This window comes from Rhipicephalus sanguineus, chromosome 2 (assembly GCF_013339695.2).
Source record: "Rhipicephalus sanguineus isolate Rsan-2018 chromosome 2, BIME_Rsan_1.4, whole genome shotgun sequence".
In the NCBI taxonomy this organism is placed as follows: domain Eukaryota; kingdom Metazoa; phylum Arthropoda; class Arachnida; order Ixodida; family Ixodidae; genus Rhipicephalus; species Rhipicephalus sanguineus.
In genome coordinates, this window is record NC_051177.1 from 86,310,639 (window position 1) to 86,329,986 (window position 19,348).

General features: G+C 45.2%; 1 protein-coding gene across 1 annotated transcript in view; it reads right to left on the reverse strand.

Moving 5' to 3' along the window:
• Window positions 1–2,556: 2,556 nt before the first annotated feature.
• The window catches only part of LOC119381722 (aryl hydrocarbon receptor nuclear translocator-like protein 1), a 40,113-nt gene continuing 23,321 nt past the window's right edge, over window positions 2,557–19,348 (reverse strand). The window contains exons 2-8 of the mRNA XM_037649489.2: window positions 18,301–18,496; window positions 17,156–17,262; window positions 16,423–16,573; window positions 14,362–14,613; window positions 10,263–10,350; window positions 6,109–6,277; window positions 2,557–4,036 (exon numbers count right to left, since the gene is read on the reverse strand). Of these exons, the coding sequence (XP_037505417.1) occupies window positions 3,864–4,036; window positions 6,109–6,277; window positions 10,263–10,350; window positions 14,362–14,613; window positions 16,423–16,573; window positions 17,156–17,262; window positions 18,301–18,496 (1,136 nt within the window). The 3' untranslated portion in view covers window positions 2,557–3,863. The remainder of the gene's footprint in view (window positions 4,037–6,108; window positions 6,278–10,262; window positions 10,351–14,361; window positions 14,614–16,422; window positions 16,574–17,155; window positions 17,263–18,300; window positions 18,497–19,348) is intronic.

The following is a 19,348-nucleotide window of genomic DNA, read 5'->3' on the forward strand; positions in this document are numbered from 1 at the left end:
AACTTTTTCGACTGCTTTTCGACGTATATTCCGTGGAAGCAAACTCATCAGGGGAACCTTCGGCTGGGAAGGCGCTGATGCCCTGTTTATGATGATGATGATGATATGCGCAAATGTCCGTCGTTTCAAGGTGTGACGTCAGATAAACGTTGAGCCTTATTGGGGGTGATAAGAGCGCGAACTTTTTCGACTGCTTTTTGACGTACATTGCGGGGAAGCAAACGTATCAAGAAAACCTTTAGCTCGGAAGGCTCTTATATGCATAGAGGGATTATCGTTGCAAGGTATGACGTCTGACAAAAGAGCAGCCGCAATCACAGCATTCCTTACAATAAGTTTCACGCATGTGCATCACTTAGACAGCTCCAAAAGGACACTGTGAGTAGAGTTTCTAAATACGGAAGCAGTTTTATGCAGGCTCGACGATTAAAACTGTCCGTCCGTCCGTCTCTCTCTCACGTAAGACGAAGCGCTATGAAATAAATGTGTGAAACAAAATACAACATTGAGGCTTTGCTGAGTTTCGAACCTACGACCCCACTGACCAAAGGCGAGTGTCTTACCCACTGGGCTAAACGCCCACGCTTGCTCAGCGTCAGTATGTCTGGACCTTATGAATGAGCGATAAAGAAATGAATTGTGTGAAACAAAATAAAACATTGAGGCTGTGCTGAGTTTCGAACCTACGACCCATCTGACCAAAGGCGAGTGTCTTACCCACTGGGCTAAAGGCCCACGCTTGCTCAGCGTCACTATGTCTGGACCTTATGAATGAGCAATAAAGAAATGAACGTGTGAAACAAAATAAAACATTGAGGCTGTGCTGAGTTTCGAACCTACGACCCCACTGACCAAAGGCGAGTGTCTTACCCACTGGGCTAAAGGCCCACGCTTGCTCTGCGTCAGTATGTCTGGACCTTATGAATGAGCAATAAAGAAATGAACATGTGAAACAAAATAAAACATTGAAGCTGTGCTGAGTTTCGAACCTACGACCCCACTGACCAAAGGCGAGTGTCTTACCCACTGGGCTAAAGGCCCACGCTTGCTCAGCGTCAGTATGTCTGGACCTTATGAATGAGCAATAAATAAATAAATGTGGGAAACAAAACAAAGTATTCACGCTGCGCTGAGTTTCGAACCTACGACCCCACTAACCAAAGCCGAGTGTTTTACCCACTGGGCTAAAGGCCCACGCTTGCAGATTATCAGTATGTCTGGACCTTATGAACGCGCTATAAAGAAATACATGTATGAACCAAAACTGTATAATACAAAAGAAATCTTCCAGCCTGTGCCGAGGTTAGAACCTACGACCCCACTCTCGAAAGCCGAGTGTCTTACCCACTGGGCTAAAAGCCCACGCTTGCTCAGCGTCAGTATGTCTGGACCTTATGAATGAGCAATAAAGAAATGAACGTGTGAAACAGAATAAAACATTGAGGCTGTGCTGAGTTTCGAACCTACGACCCCACTAACCAAAGGCGAGTGTCTTACCCACTGGGCTAAAGGCCCACGCTTGCTCAGCGTCAGTATGTCTGGACCTTATGAATGAGCAATAAATAAATAAATGTGGGAAACAAAACAAAGTATTCACGCTGCGCTGAGTTTCGCACCTACGACCCCACTAACCAAAGGCGGGTGTTCTACCCACTGGGCTAAAGGCCCACGCTTGCTGATCATCAGTATGTCTGGACCTTATGAACGCGCTATAAAGAAATACATGTATGAACCAAAACTGTATAATACAAAAGAAATCTTCCAGCCTGTGCCGAGGTTCGAACCTACGACCCCACTCTCGAAAGCCGAGTGTCTTACGCCCTGGGCTAAAGGCCCACGCTTGCTAAGGGTCAGTATGTCTGAACCTTATGAATGAGCAATAAAGAAATGAACGTGTTAAACAAAATAAAACATTGAGGCTGTGCTGAGTTTCGAACCTACGACCCCACTCTCCGAAGGTGAGTGCCTTACCCACTGGCCCAAAGACCCACGATTGCAGAGGTTAGAGTGTTCAGTTCGGCCACCCTTCTTTTAGTGAAGATGATTTGCTTTGTGTGCCATTTTTCTTCCACGGCTTACTGGTGACAACGGGGTTGCACTATGAGTCAAGTGATGCTCTCTCATTAATAACAATATTACTAATAATAATAAGAAGAAGAGTGCGTAGGCGATATATGCTGACACGAGTTATCTACGTTGTCCTTCACCACGAGGGACCGCTTGTTTTTATTTAACAGTAACATGACTTATGGGTAACCGCACCGATTTAGAAGCAAACACCTTTGATTAGCTCATACAACACTGTTCCGCATCAACATTTTGCAACCAATTTTCAAATCTTGAGGCCACGGCTAAATAGGATGATTTAGATCGGGATCATGCGTTACCTGCGGGATGTGGACCCAGAGTTAGGCCCACATGAAACATATTTTTCTGTTACAGAACTTCTCGTTGTGTGGTTCTCGCAAACGCACGACCATCGATTAGCCCAAGAGTTTACGAAAGACAGTGACCACGACAAACATGTCAGAATCCTTCAGGCATAGGTACTTTGAACAGGAGAAAGGGAATAACTTTAATACAATAGGCTAAGGTACAGTAACATCGCGAACTGGCGTAATGACTTTGATATTGACACATATATTCGTAAATTTGGTCATTAATTTTACGAGCACACTTTCCACGGGTTCTCGTTATAGACACCATCGAATATCATTTGGCTGCACTCTTTCTTTCGGTATAAAACCACTGCACCAAACACCTTATATAAGGCGAACACAGAATCAGCGCTCAATTTCGTTGGCTGCATATCACTATTTGCTTACTTCAGACGCGAAATACTGCGATGAAATTTATGAAATTCATGACACGAACAAAGCCTTCACGATGACCGTTGAGGCAACGTTCAAACTTACTCAACGTGACTCGGACTGTAGCTCGGCTGAAACTTTATTTACCTTTGCCGCAAGTAGAGTGATGTTTCGGTACATTCCGTGATATCACAGCTCTCATCATGTCGAAAATACTGCTGCGACGACTCGACTTTGCGTATACGACGCGACGCGTCTATGGAATGATACCTCTGTCTATCATTGCTAACTGCATGCCAACCAAAGCCCGCATAAGATCACGTGCCCTCGAGAGAGAGAGAGAGAGAGAGCAGAGGAAGGCAGGGAGGTTAACCAGAAGTTTGTATCCGGTATGCTACCCTGCACTGGGGCTCACAGTATGGACACCGGCTGACGCTTTGCAAAGGGGAGGACACAAAAACGGGGCAAATCCGACACTTGTTTTGCCTGTTTTGCGAGCACTGCACAACCAGCTGTTAACATGCTCCGGTCCAATCGCAAATGATCGCTACCACTGCCAGTGCAGTGCTTCGTAACGATGTTCCTTAGTTCATCCTTACCTAAGGCCTGCGACTCCAAAGGTGTGCGTTTACGCATTCAAGGAATGCGCAGCAGGAGCTGCTTGCGAAGCGGTTGTATAACATGGCCAGACGTCAATCTTTGGACAGGGGATAGCGGAGCACAACCGACATCGCTTTGTAGAAGCAGAACTCGCTGTTAAAACACAGAGCGCCTAAATAATAAAACCAGCACTCAATGACGGGCACACCACATGGTTTTTTCTTTACCACAAACCACGATGGACGTCAGTTCCTTGAAACGTTTTCTGCTGGACTCAGTCTTTAACGACGCGCGACTTGGAGTTCTGTGCGGTAACGTACACGCACTTCGGGAGTGAATACTGAACAGCTGCAGTGCCTTTGGATGCATGCCCATAGATGGTGTGCTCTTCTCCGTTCCACACGACGAGCGGTTCGCGAGAGTCCGCGTAAACAGGAGGCGCGCACGGGTGTATCAAGGCAAGGGCCACGGCATGCCGCTGAAGTCCACCGGTCCGCCAAGTCCAGCGTCCGCTTCCAGCAGGCTCATGATGACCGCCATGGCAGCCTCGTCGTTTCCTTCGCTGTTGCCCTGACTTCCGGCGGTCAGGATGTCCCGACTCACGAAGCTGTTCACCAAGTCCAGATCTAGAAGGCAGAAGCAAAATGTAAAACCATAGGCAAGACATCGTATTGTGTTAGGTTGCACGAGTGGGTCACAGACTGTCCAAAGATAAACTTGTTTCACGTATTTGACACTGCAGCGTTTTCATGTTGTCAGAATCGTTCGTGACCCTTTAATAATATCTTTGGGTATCGGGATGTATCTAAGTAATGCACCCCTCGAGACAATAAGCACTAAAAAATTGTGTCTCCTTTTTCGAGCAAGCGAGACAAATAGTCAACCTAAATGGCGGTAGACAATGATGGTAATACACGTCGTGTACCGATGCTTCGTTCAACATTTTCATTATTTTGCCATTACTGTACCTTTACTCAGAGCTTAATTATTCTCGGCATGTGACCATGTTCCTAAACAATACAACACTGAAGTGCAATGGTCACCAGTTAGTTTGATTGTAAAAGTCGCCACAAGTTCTCTTTCTGCTGTCACCGTGCACACATAGTATGCGCCGAAACCCTAGTCATCACAGACTCTGTATATAGATTTCAGTCGTTTTCCAGTATTAATAAACGATCACAACATAGATAACAGCCTGACAGCATCGCATCACAAACTGGCTTCATCACGACATTATGCGAACGTCGCAAGTGTGGTGCTTCGTTAAAATGTGCTGTCCAAGAAGTTATAACTGTTTGTAGTCATTCTTAACCACCTGCCCTCCAAAAATTAAAACCTTATTTGGGTAGCCCGGGCCGAAGATTGAGAACACTTCGAAGGAAAATTCACTATATATATAGTGTGCGCTCTTACCACCTCCTCTTCCCTCTCTACAACAAAAAGATAGTGCTTGATCCAGCATTACAGGCTACTGAATAGCTTCATGCATTAGTTTTAGACTTCTGCGGAATAAAACTTTATTGTGCACTTCTAAGCAGCCGTTACCTATATTCGACTGCAATTCTCCGGTGCATATGATAAAATGGAGGTACATTCAGCACAAGATATAAACTATGGTTGCAATACCCGTATCCTGCATAACGAGGTTCAATACAAACACAAGCTTATCGTAGTCTGTTCAAACTCCAGGACACTTCTTTTACAAAACTTGCAAAATTAACTTGGCCTAACTGCTTTGCAAACTATGTCTTGAATTGCTTTCGAGAGCTGTTATAAGCAAGTGACGTTACGCTTAGCGTTCATAAGCGTTTGAAGCAATTTGACTGTACTTCAAGAAGCATTTTGTCCTCAAGAGCTCAAAACTCTTATGCAATCGTACCGCATAAATTTCGAGATTCAAAGTGATTCGTGTTTTCCTACGTTGAGATAGCCGACAGGAGTGTTCTGAAACACTAATAGACTAGAAGATGATCTATCGAAAATATTTTGGTTTGGATGCGAAACGGGAAACCATACTTTGCGATATCGAATTGGATCGCTGCCGCAGAGGGTTTGTTTGAAGTATAATGTTTGATGGAAGCCTGTCTCGTCGGGAGGAAACATGGTGAAAAATATGCAGCATTACGCAGATCAACGATTTGATGGAAAAATACGTTTCGGCAGCCACACGGCAGCCTTGTTCACGGGTTCGCAGGTATATTTTGGAATGATTTTGGAAACAACGTAAAAAATCCTCCATATTGTCAAATTCCCTATCTTGTCAACTCCGACTGGCTCAGATGGCGGCTACGATCTCTCTGACTTGTTGAAAATATTGTTGTTTTAGACAATTCAACGATGCTGCCAAGTTTTATGGCGTACAGAATAGCACACCGCGAGAAAAAAAAAAGCCTACACAGTACGCAATGCGATGAAAAAAAAGACGTCGATGGGTTGCTCGACACTTATGACACTCGCCACAAAGACCAAAAAGAACTCTAGGACGTTTCGGGACCCCTACGGTTCCCTTGTTCACATAACCGAAAGATGTTGGGAAGTGGCTTGAAAAGCTACGGGCAATTTTTGTTGCTTCTGGCAAGTGCTTATTTATAGCCAAGAAAAGAAAAAAAAAGTTAACCGAAAGCGGCATTCTTTTTGTATTCCTGTAAAGATTACAAATCGCCGGACCTAACTTTTCTTCTAGCGGGCAGGCACTTACCGGACTCTGCCATGGCCTGATTGGCTGGCGACGCGGACCTGAACGACGCAGCAGCGTGACCCGACTGAGGCGGTGGCTCGGGCGAGTCGGTCTGCATCTCGCCGTTCCGGTCACCGGGCCCGACGAGGACTGTGCTGGGCGATGGGCTACCGAACGCTTTCCTCGCTTCCTGGGATCAGACGTCGACACGCGCCCGGTCCTCGAATAATTATGCGGCTTCTCAAAAAAAAAAAAAAACTAATCCCAACATTATAGCGTCAAATAAAGCAGAAGTTCATGGGAAGACCAAGCTTGAAGCGATGGAAAATACTATACAGGGCGTGTCGCTTGAGCGGACGTTTCGACAAGTGGTCTTAGAAAACTTGCTGCCTCAAGTTGCTCAGTTGCTGCCTTGAAAAAAAGACTATACCACTTGCCGAAACGTCGGCTCCCGCGACAACCCTGGTACGAGTATTTTTCATCGTTACAGCTTCAAATAAGAACAAATTGGATATTCATTGCGCAGGAGACGGCAACAATCGATCGGAGTCAATGTCGGAGTCAATCGATCGGAGTCAAAATAGAAGCTCGCAAGTATCTTTTTTTCGTTTTAAACTCAGAGAACAAAACACCTGCCGACCTCTAGATATTTTGTCGTTTTCTATAACAGTACCAGTCCGGCCTTGAAAATGTTTCGTTGAGCTCCGATTTTCACAGAGACCCGATTCAATGGCAAAGCGCTCGAGTCGATGTCGCAGTAAAGTCCAAGATTAATACACATAGTGGCTCCGTCTTCTCGGCTGCTCCTTTCGCCAATATTCTTGTCATGTCTCACTTCGAAACAACACATATAAAGACTGGACACGAAAATAGACAATGCATCAAGCTCGGTTTACGATCCTTTGGCAGTTTATTTTCTCTCACGTTAAGCAGACGAGATTCAAGGCTCTTCCGATGTATGCACTAGAGGTGTGCACGGGCTCCGGATAGCCCAAAAGCCCGAGCCCGACCCGGCCCGCGGGCCGGGCTCGGGCGGGCCGACGTATTTTCACCTCGGGCCCGGACCGGGTTCGGGCTACTTGGAGTTTTATCGGGCCGGGCTCGGGCCCGGCGCAAAGCCCGACTCAAGCCCGAAATATAGAGAATGAGCGGGAATTGTTTTCGAGCACGCATACAGCGCCTTTTCCGCGACCACTCTTTACCTTTCCATTCGCTACTTTAAACAAAAGGGGAGCAGGTAAACCACTGCGTCTGTTGCACTCCGACAAACACAGAAGTAACACCACCTGAGCTAGTGACGGCGCCACCCGACTGTTCGCGATAGATTTAAGGCCAAATCCGATATGAGTGAAAATGCAAGCGACAGCGACAAGCGACCCGACGTAGATCGCCTTCGTGCAAGCTGACGCTAGCATGGGCATACCCCATACACGTGACGGCGACAAGTGCAAGCAGCGAACGTAACTTTAGTTCGGCGGGCTACATAATGCAAAAGCGCCGCACTTCGTTGAAGCCGGAATCGTTGGACTGCTTTCTGTTTTTGCACGACAATTTGCAATCTGTGTAATAGAGACTGTTTGATCATATTTGATATGCTCAATAAAATGCCAAATTACCGGAAAACGATGTTTTCTTTTCACAGCGAACCTTCACAAAGCCGGGCCGGGCCGGGCCGGGCCGGGCCCGGGACTGTGTTTTCGTACGTCGGGCCGGGCCGGGCGGGCTCGCAGCCCTTTGCCGTCGGGCTCGGGCGGGCCTTCGACAAAGTCAGCGGGCCCGAGCCAGGCTCGGGCTCGGAAATACGGCCCGTGCACAGCTCTAGTATGCACCCGTTCGCCGTTCTGAAGTTAGCATTTCTTTATGTGTCTTTACTTTTAAAGACGATAGTCTTTCTTGGGGAACTTAAACGCAGAAATTTTGGTCTGTCTTTCTGTCTGTCTGTCTTTCTGTTTGTCGGCACGTCCCTCGATTCAGCCACTCGGCCAAACTTGAACCACTTGCCCAAGGGCCAGCCGTCTTGAACTGGTACGGCTGTTCATACTTGTGAACGTTGTCGATCAAAAAGTAAATATCATGCATATCCGAGGTGCAACATCACTAGGTAAGTATTAGGTGGCGTGTTCCTTTAATAGAAAATGCATACATACGTAATTTTAAGGCCCCTAGTTTCTTAAGCTGCGCTGAAAATGCATAAGAATGGAAGCTTGAGCGAGTTGGTATGCGTTCATCTTTGTTGAAACAGCGCTCACTAGACGACGACGAAGTAAAAGAAGGCACAGGACAGGCGCTGCCTGTCCTGTGCCTTCTTTTACTTCGTCGTCATCTAGTGAGTGCTGTTTGAACAAAGCTGAAAATGCGACTGCGCTGAAATTTGCCTTCCTCCGTGCCCTTCGCACGAGCTCATTGTTGTGTTTCGGTTTCGGTTCTGTATTGCACTGTACGAATGCCATGGGTTGGTGTTGAAAAACTTTAGTTTTGAGAAGGCCAAGAAGGTGAAAAAATATATTTAAAAAATGAAAAAGCAGCGTTGTGGGCGGCCTTCAGGCTGCCGGTTGTGGGCGCCGCTCTGGCGTTCCTGTTTTACTCAGGCGACGTGTAAATAAAAGAGTGTGTGGAGAGTACTCGTTGAGTGCGGACGTTTCTCTGCTTCAGCGCTTCGCGCCAAACCGCGTTTTCGGGCTGGCTGGCGTCCCCGCCGGTCGCGTTGGTCACCGCCGGTCTTCGCCTGCTGCTGCGCCGGGACTACCAGCACGCAACACAGCACTCATGTTTCCCGACGTATTGCCAGATGGCGTCCATATCTCACAGAGCGCCTCTTCTATCGTCTTTACACGACATTTGCAGCGAAGCACGCAGATACGCGGCCAATTTTTTGACTTAAAAATCTTTCCTTTCCTTTTTCCTTTTATTGCGATAGCAATTATATGGACAGTCTCGGCTGATTTTTGCCGTCGTCGTCGCCGTCGCCGCCGTCATGCTGCGTATATGCATAAGTATGTATATATACATCAATATCCCAAAGAAAAATAAATCAGAAAAATGCTTCCGAAGCGCGGAATCGAACCAGCGACCTCTGAATTCGCAGCGCGGTGCGCTAAGCACTACTCCACAAAGCGTACATCCCTCTGGCAGCTAACGGCGAGCGTTATATACACACCCTTTACCATTTGCAGTCCTCCGAGACGGAGGCGCTTATAAGCGTTTCTTCATTACCAGCAAGATGGCGCTAGGAGCGCGCGGGCGCACTTAAACGCGTCGGCCAGCTCTCTCGCTTCTTATATTTGCGCAGCGAGAACCTTGCCCTTCCGTTGTCTGCTCGCGCGGGCGCTCGAAAAACTACCGCAGTGTTCATGATTCTCAGCAGATCGAGCTACGTGGTAGCTCTCACCGCGCGTCGCGTACGTGTAGCTAAAAGCGTTTCAGACGTCGTGCACGTAACGTACGTGTACTTTTCACGTTTGCGTATGAGAATTCCCTACGTACGTGAAATTAAAACTGTCTAGTAGCTGCTGGGTAGTGATGGACGCACGGTAGTCGCAGCGCGTCCATCACGGGCCGCTTTTCTTGCTATCGCATTCATTGCTTCGCCCTTGCGGCGAAACTGTGACTTTTTTCTTTAATCTCATGCGTCGCAACACTAGGATTATTAGCCGTTTAAAGTAAGATAAGTAGGTACGAAGTGGACATGAAAAACACAATAAATAAAAGTGGTGTAAGTTCTAAAACAATGCTGAAGTTTAACTCGAGTGCATTTGACGGCGGGCAATAAATTTACATTTGAACATTTTTCCAGGAAGTGAAGAAGAGAATAGCGCTTTTTGCGTTCAGATAGATAACTGTTAAAGTACGTGTCATTAAAAAAAAAGGCCGCTTTAAGACGGAAACGTACAGCCGCCCAAATATTTAACTAGCGTGCGCAGCAGCGACTTTTCTGTGTGTCAGCGCCTTATGATGGAACGAAGATGCAAAAAACTGTTTTGTGGGCATGCTCGTGCCCTCACCCTATTTTTTGGAGCTTAATTCAGTCACATGGCGAAGACGCAGAGAAAAATTGCCGCTCGCGCACGCTAGTTAAAGATTTGGGCGACTGTATACATCTGGATATCTGGAGGAACGAGAGAAGAAGAAAGTATCGGTGACCACCCTCCCCACAATCACATCTTCTGTCAACTCACCTCTGACGTGGATGGCTGGTTTGTTGTCGCGCTAATGCAGCTTGCATCCAGAACGGTGGCACTCGAACTCGGGCAGGCTTCTTTCGATCTGCAATAGCGCACCAACTATAAATCGCGTACTCCTGGCGGTCGCGAGACGAAAATGGTGCAACGTAAAGGCCCAGCGCACCACTTCACAAAATATATAAGGAGCAAATCGCGTCAGCACTTTTATGTAGTCCTGGCGGTCGCATTTAAAGGAGAGACGAATTTTAAAAATTTTTGGTGCTAAATAAAAACTGGTGTCGAAACCTAAATTGTGGGCCTGGGAATGCAGAATATATTTTAATTACCGCTATAAAAAGACTCTTTCGTAAGACGGCGGCTTAGCGCAAACTTACGGGAAAAGAGTAGAGGAAAGCAGAAAGGTCAGCCAAAATATGCAATCTAAGGAGCAACATTTCCAGGGCCAGAGTCAGCAGCGTGATTTTATGTAGTCTCTGGCTGGTGCTGACATTTAAAGGAGTACTGACACGAATTTTAAAAATTTTTCGGATTGTTGCTCTAAATAAAAATACTGGTGTCGAGAAACCTAAAACGAGTATTGTGGTGCCTGGGAATGCATCGAATATATTTTAATTACCGCTACCTTAAAGAGACTCTTTCGGTTTCGATATCGAGGGGGTGGCTTCTCGGTGACGTTTCATAGCAGTGTGACGTCGCGGGGATACATAAACTCGCGACGTACTAGCGGCAAATCCGTCATCTGCTCGTGGTGCACATAGACAACGATGACTGAATTGTCGTCCAGTGACCCTGACAATGATTTCTACGATTTAGGCTGCATGCAAGACGCAGAACTAGCAAACTAGGGGGAACTGTCTTGACTCGTCGGGATAATGCCCATTGCAGTGGGGCTGGCTTGCTGATGCTCAGCGACGAAAACTTCAAAGTCAAATTAAAATATTTTATACGTGTTCTCCGACTACGGTGTGTGGACTGCTTTGACACTGCCAGGTCTGGGCAAAGATACTTTGAAATTGTATCGCGATACAATACAAGATACTCAGGCAAGAAGTATTTGAGATACAGATACAAGATACCACAAGCCGATTGTATCCGATACGATACATTCCAATTGTATCTTAAGATACTTCGATACATTCGGAAATTTGTTATTATATGTCTGTATATACGGTAATGTGGCACTAAACGCCGATGCACAAAAATGTTCGCTTGAAAGTTTATTAACTGCGACCAATTTTGTTTCATTTGAATAAAATGTCTGTTAGTATTTCCAAAGTTTTGTATTTCTTGCTCAAGGTATATTACTTTTGTTCCGAAACAACTTATTGGGGGTTGCTTTAGCTGCTTACAATGACAGCTCTTTATACACTTCGCTGATAAAAGTATTTGCTTGCCGCATTTGTAATTGGATGGAGTCGATGCTCTGCTTGCTGACCAGCTAGCGTGCTATGATTTTCAATAAGATGCCTCCGCACAATGGTACAAATACCGTTGTTAAACCTTAGCCGTAAACGTATCACGGTTTTGCAATACCCGATCACCGGACAGGTGTATACATCAGCGCGAACGCTGGTAGCGACATTCTTTGCGACGTATCTTGTTTACGTAGAGAACATAAAACTGCAATTACTTTTATATTCTACTTCGATCGTTAGCGAAAAACGTTTGTTAGCGACGTACTCAGTAATGCGGGATCTTCTAACAATTTCTCTTTTATGAGAGAACATCTGCAGCCCAAGAAACGTGTCAGACGTCTTCTATATTTGCACGAAATGCCACAGGACACCACCGCTATTCACACTATATTGCCAATTAATCTCCGAGAACCTGGTGGTTAGTAACAGTAAAAATATTTAGAGAAGACTAAGAAAGAAAAACTAATACAACTAAGTAAAGTAGAAAAGCGGTTCTGTATCAAACACAGCGAATAAATATAGGAACACGATACAGGCGGCACTCCCAAAAGCTAGTAATAATTGTTGAGTTTAACGTCCCACAGAACCACGATATGATAATGATAGATGCCATAGTGAAGGACTCCGGAAATATCGAACACGTGGTGTTATAAAACTTAAATATAAGCGCGCGGGCATCAAATTGCGGCCGCCATGACCAACGGGCTGGCAGTCAAGTACCATAAGCACTAGACCACCGCGGCGGGTAACCCCTAATAGCCATGGCAATTAGGCATTTAAGGTAAGGCAACAGAAAATTCAGTGCCTCTGTAAAATAGCGCAAACACACTCGTTGAGACGCTCATTAGAAAAACGGAGCATTTTGTATAACAATGTTTCTCCAATCCCTTTGCTAACATCTTTGAGATGGCACCTAATAATTTAAGTTATTATCATGAAAACTCAATTACGCTGCTTTACTAAGCAGTAACCAGAATGTTTGTTACTGTGTACTCCAAGCACGCGCAGGTTATTATATATTTGTTCTCAACGTCACCTTGACATAGCAGTAAGCTTAAGTAGAATATGAGTCTGTAAACAGTAGCAGGAATGATGCAGGCAGCTAAAAGTAAGAATAAAGCAGAGAGCTTACCTTGCCAGCTCGTTAAACAAAGATTGCCGTAAGCAGACGCGAAAAAAGCAATACAGAGACATATGTAATGTATGGGATGAAAAATGACGGTATAGAAAGAACTTGTACTAACAATCAAATTATGATATTGAGAACTCATTGAATAAAAGAAAAAGAGACGTACGCCAAGAGAGCTTCTGTTAAGTGAATGCTTGTTCGGTTAGATCGCTATAGCAGCTATAGCACCATCGGTACCGGTGGTGCTATAGCTGTTAGAATCTTGTCTGCGTAGAAGTCAGTCATTGCATGTAAGTCAAACTTGCAGTGACGAAGTCCTTCAAATCGCCGATGTGTGAAATCCACGAGACGCAAAGAAATCCCCCTTTTCTTGCATTCTTCACACTTCGTAACGAAGCACAACGCAAGAGAAACTTCGATAACGACACTACAGCGGCATCAGAATTTGTGCAAAAGACACCGCACGCATTGGAGTACGCGGCACAGGATAGTAGCTCAGAGCCAAGAAAAAAAAAACCGTGAAAACAAAATGGCGTCTTGGCGTAGACCTTCGCGCGTTTGTCGAGACGACGCGAGCGCCACGTGACTCTGCTCCCTCAATAAGGACGCTCAGAGCTCATCACCTGCCCTTGCTGGAAAACTCTGGCGGAAAGATAAAATAATGTCACTGTCTTTAGTTTTGATCTGGTGGCTTAGTGGGAGGAGTATCAGCTTGAGAAGCGGAGTTACACCAACCTTTATTGTTTCGCACCGCGGTGTTGCTATCGCAGTATCTTGTATCTTAAGATACACGATACATTCTTCAATGTATCGGATATACAGATACTGATACACGTCTTCCGAGACGTATCGCGATACAGATACAAGATACCCAAAAAGTATCTAAGATAGGTATCGAAGATACATGTATCTTCGATACTGCCCAGCACTGGACACTGCATACCAAGGAAACGAAAAATGCCCCTTTTGCGATGTCTCAGAATCGTGTCAGTACTCCTTTAGGAAGGCATATATCTACTTCTTCACAACGGAGGAATTTCCGACAGCATACAGTATGATATTTACACGTGCAGTGAAACGATCACGTGCTTTCTCTAAAGGGGCCCTTGCTTAAACTTTCAAAGAATAAATCTGTCTGCCAGGCTGGAGAACAATCTATTCTAAAATAATATTTAGCACTGGTTCAGACAGACGTCAGCATGAATGTCTTCACCAGAGCTGCTTATAATTGCCGTGTGTTCTGATAGTTTCTTCTTTCCTTTGTCCTTACTATTTGATTCCACTATCTATCTATCTATCTATCTATCTATCTATCTATCTATCTATCTATCTATCTATCTATCTATCTATCTATCTATCTATCTATCTATCTATCTATCTATCTATCTATCTATCTATCTATCTATCTGTCTGTCTGTCTGTCTGTCTGTCTGTCTGTCTGTCTGTCTGTCTGTCTGTCTGTCTGTCTGTCTGTCTGTCTGTCTGTCTGTCTGTCTGTCTGTCTGTCTGTCTGTCTGTCTGTCTAAAAGAATACTTGTTGCGCGCTTACTTTGCCTGGTTGCCGAGCGCGTGCATGGCAATGTGGCGGCCAATCTTGCCGGCACCTACACGACTTGCACCACTTGCGAGAGGAGCCGCCATTGGACCCCTGGCTTGGGTCATGACTCCTCTCCCGTGGTCCGAGGACACGGCGCTGTGCATGACCACGTCCATGCCCTGGCCGCTGCCGACGGCCGAACCTCCGCACAGTAGTTCGTCCAGCTGGCCGTTCGAACTGTCCACGATAACCACCTCTTGAGATCTGCTCGGAGTGCAACGCATTGATTATTTTCACGTACTGTCACCGACAGCGGCGCAGCATCTGTGTATTACAGCAACGTTGCCTGATTTCATTGAGCCTACATAACTTATTCGATTGCAAATCCCCGAAAACTTAAATAAATGTGATGTGTTATCCTCTGGCTTATCTCGATGCGGTGTTCGTGGCCCTCGTGATGACTGTACATCGGTACACTGAAGTTGCCGAAGTTGCCTTAGAACTCCTTTAAGTCGTGACTATCCATGTTAACCATTGAACACTCTTATGCCTGGGATCGAAGTTTTTCAATCAGGCTTTACAGTGCAGGATTTCATTCCTTGTGAAATCCTCTACTGTAAAGCCTGATTGTGAAATCCTTCTGTGAGGTTTTCCGTGGTAGCTTTATGATAAGTCGCGTAGACGGCATGTCTTTCTTTCATAAGCGCCCCTCCATTTTGCTGGCTTCCGATGGTGATGTTTGCCTTTGACCTCTATGCTACCCTATACTGCGTATATTGTGCTATACCATACTATGCTATGCTATACTGTACTATACCAATACAAAGGCAAAAATGTCTCCGCGAATTATAAACATTACACTTATGCCTGCAGCCCAGTCTCATTCTACGGATGTGACCCGCTTGTACACTTTTCTGATGTGTTTAATTTTTTACGAAAAACTGGCTTTATATGCAAGTTTTAGAATTACGCAGCTTTTACTGTTCGTTATATAACATCTTGTGCATGGCGCAGAATAGCCGTCGCCGCATTTGCGCCATCAAACCTTATTTAACGATACTATATACTGTACCACACCATAACATACCATAATATGCTATATTATACTATACTGTACTATGCTATGCTACACTAAGCTATACTATACTATACTATACTATACTATACTATACTATACTATACTATACTATACTATACTATACTATACTATACTATACTATACTATACTATACTATACTATACTATACTATACTATACTATACTATACTATACTATACTATAACTGCCTTTGCTAAAAAGCTAAAAAGCTCTCTTCGAATGGGTCAAAATCGCTGGCGAGTGAAGGTATTGCTGTGGATGTGCGGCGTGTCAGTCACGGATTACTACTAAGTCTAGGTACAGCCGCCCAAATCTTGAACTATAGCGTGCGCAGCAGCGAGTTTTCTGTGTGTCAGCGCCATATGATGAAACGAAATTGCAAAAAAAAATTATTTTGTGGACATGTGCTTTGTGGGCATGCACTTGCCCTCACCCTTTTTGGAACTTAAGTCAGTTGTATGCGAAAATACACAGAAAAAAAATTGCCGCTCGCGTACGCTAGTTAAAGATTTAGGCGACAGTACAGTCGCGCTCAATATGACTTGCAACGCGGGAACGCATGGTCTGACGAGTTCAAGGATTGCGTATGGCAGCTAAGTTGCCCTCATTTCAGTAACTAAATATTACTTTCTCATTTGGGATCATCTCTAAATGAGATAACAGCGTTTAGTTGTTGAAATAATGGCTATCGGAAGCCGTGCGCAAACTTTGAACCCTTGAGGCCACGCGTTCCCGCGTTGCAAGTCATATCTGTTCATACACGTAAGAGGTTGGTAAACAGAAATCGAAAAGATATTTTCGAAAGCTCATTATCTCGGCCATACAATTGCTGCTTACGCCATGGAAGAGAAGATAATCCGCATCAAAAGCCAGTACTATAGTTGTGCTAACAAGGCGTTTCTGTAGCAGTACAGCACCCGCACATGCAGGCATGCAATCACAGGCAAAATGTCTTTTGATGTCATTTCTGCTTACCCAATGAGCGTGTTGGTGGCAACGAGGCACTCGAGTTCCTTGGTCCATGGGTTCTTGAACGCCTTCCATTGAGTTTGGAGGCAGACAAAAGAACCTTCCTTGACGCGGAACTTGTATGGCTGCGTGCACACTACCTCGTTCGTTTGTAGAACTGTGAAGAAGGATATAACACTGCTGTCAGACCTGACGCTGTTGCTTCCCTGTGTAGATCAGGCAACATGGAAACTCCAAAGCATGATGTGCTTTCGTTGTTGCGTTTTAGTATCGTAAAATATGTTTAACGTTATTGTTTTCTTTCAAAGTCGTTCAGATATGATATACAATTAGGATAAGTTGAACACTTGGTCGATGAGAGTGTAAAGTGGGCCACAAACGTCTGCATAAATAAGAATAACAATGTACTGCAAATGAGACAAGGTCCACTAAACTCAATAAAAAGAAGAATATTGCGCCAGTTTGGTGTAGCTTACAAATTTTGAGTATATATACATAATGCCTGAGCTTAATATGTAGAACTATGTCCAGAGGTGTGCTGCCAAATACAGAGCTTTCATGCTGTAGCGTCAATTCAAAGCACACCAGTGAACAGCTGCTCCAGCAAAAGTGGTACAATCAAACATTTCTTACAAAGCCTCTCCCAAGTGTGCATGATCGTCCCTTTCCCTTGTTCAGTCGGGAATCTTGGTCACCGTGCATAACTATAAAGGTTTAATGAAAACACCTGGGCACTTACCTTTCTTGTGGCATTCGGACAGTCTCAATACGTCGTCCTGGCAGTAGTACTCGTAGCACGCTGTGCCAAGCAGTTCTTGTGGTAGGTAACCAAGGATCAACGTTGCCCTGTGCGCAGATGATGCAGATATAAGCGAGAGCTTTCCGTCGACTCAAATGCACCTGCGCGTCAACGAAAAACTAGGAATCGCCTTTTAAAGTTCTCATCGACATATCTTGAAATTCTCGGCTAAGTATAGCTACCTGGAACACAACTGGACCCTTTTAGGCAGCAAGTCCACGACGTTCGTGCAGTGCTTTTTATGGAAGCTGATATGCTTACGGTGTCATGGATATCGAAGTGCACGAACGCATAGAAGGGGCGGTTTTCAAAGGAAATTGTTAGCAATATACGACGCTCGTTCGGAGCTTTCTGCTTATTTGTCCTGGTCGTCCATCTTTAAGTGAAGCGAATGGCAGCACCAAATCATAACTAAAATGACCAGTGTGTTTCGACGAGAACCAATAACAATTCCCTGAGTAAAAATTTTGTAACCAGAAGCCAAATTCGCAGTGTTTTCTTCAGAAGAACGTTGCTTGATGTTCATTACCCGATTCGTTCGACGTCACTATTGGACCATTTTAGATTTAATTAATTCTTGCGACCCTTACTGGCACCCGTGTAGCTACATTGGAGAGCACGTTAAAAAAAAACCTAAGGTAGTCGAAACTAATCTTGGGTCCTCCAACACAGCGTACCACGTAATTATATCGTGATTTTGGCACGTAAAACCCCATAAATTATCATTATCAACTTTGCTAGCGTAAGAAGGTTTTGTAAATACGGGTAAATATGCACTGGGCGTCTATAATAATTTAATAATACAGTGTAATTAAGGCGAGCTTTTCTATCGCTCCTCGACGTAAATACGGACGAGCAGTTTTTTTTTTTTTTCTCTGATTGAAGAGTGAACGGAACGCAGTGTCTTTATCAGTCGATGAGTGGCTCTGCTCTCCAGCAGTCGTAGTCGACTGACATCTTAAGAAAGATGGTGGAAAAGGGCGCTATTTTCTGCCACCGATGGGGGGTCCATATCTTCGACTGGTAGAGCATTTGCAGTAGTGCGAGGGTAGCGTTATCTATGGGAAAGCTTGAGTGGCACTCACTTCTTGTCTATGAAAAGAAACTTTCCGTCGGCCGCGTGCCTAGAGACGAACTGTACCGCCTCGGCATCGAGTGTGGTCCTTGTCGCAGGGCTGCTGGCCAAATCTCCATGCACCCTGCCCACAGCCACTAAGCAGCTAAGGTTGCACCTGGAAAACAACGAGCAGAGTTTATTTCGTGGCGCCTCGACTAAAAGACCTATGGGATGTCAACGTAGCATATACATATTCAAAATAAAGAGCTTGTACACAAGAACTTCAGAGAAAATTCGGTTACTGTGATTTCCGTGCACGTTAAAAAAACGTTCACGCGAGCAAAATGACGCAATGCAGACTCTCCTCTCGCCCACTACCACCATGTAAACTGTGCATTGTAGTCAATTTGCAGCTTTGGAACGTAGAAGCAAATAAAATATCATGGCTTAGCTTTGCGCAGCGTAAACTGACAGTAAATTGAGTGTAAAATGGCGCAAGCAAGCTTAATTTCATTCCTTCTCGTGCCACTGAAAGTGAAATTAGCAGCTGCACTTTGTGACGGCCACACTTTGGTGTCCTCGCGCTTTCAGTGAACATATTCTGTTTCCGAAAGGCACGTGGGGGGTTCGCCAGGAAGTCTGTGTCATTACTTTAAATTACCTGCGAGAGACTAGCCTGATTGGAACTGGTGAGTACTGGGGAAACATAACATACGTGGACCCGCAGGTCGGAAGATCGAATCCCAGCCGCGGCGGCCGCATTTTCGAAAGAGGCGAAAATGCTCGAGGCCCGTGTACTTAGATTTCGGTGCACGTTAAAGAACCCCAAGTGGTCGAAATTTCCGGAGCCCTCCACTACGGTGTCTCTCATAATCATATCGTGGTTTAGAGACGTTAAACACCGACAATTATTATTATTCATACGTGGAAAGATACACTAGGGCGGAGAAATTGCCGGCCAGATCTGCAACACCAGAACCACCAGCGCTTTTAGTTTGTTTCTAGTCAAAATAGGGCGAGTGCCAATTTATCTTTCTTGCACGTTTTCTGCTGTGAAACCTTCTCCAGAAAGGGGT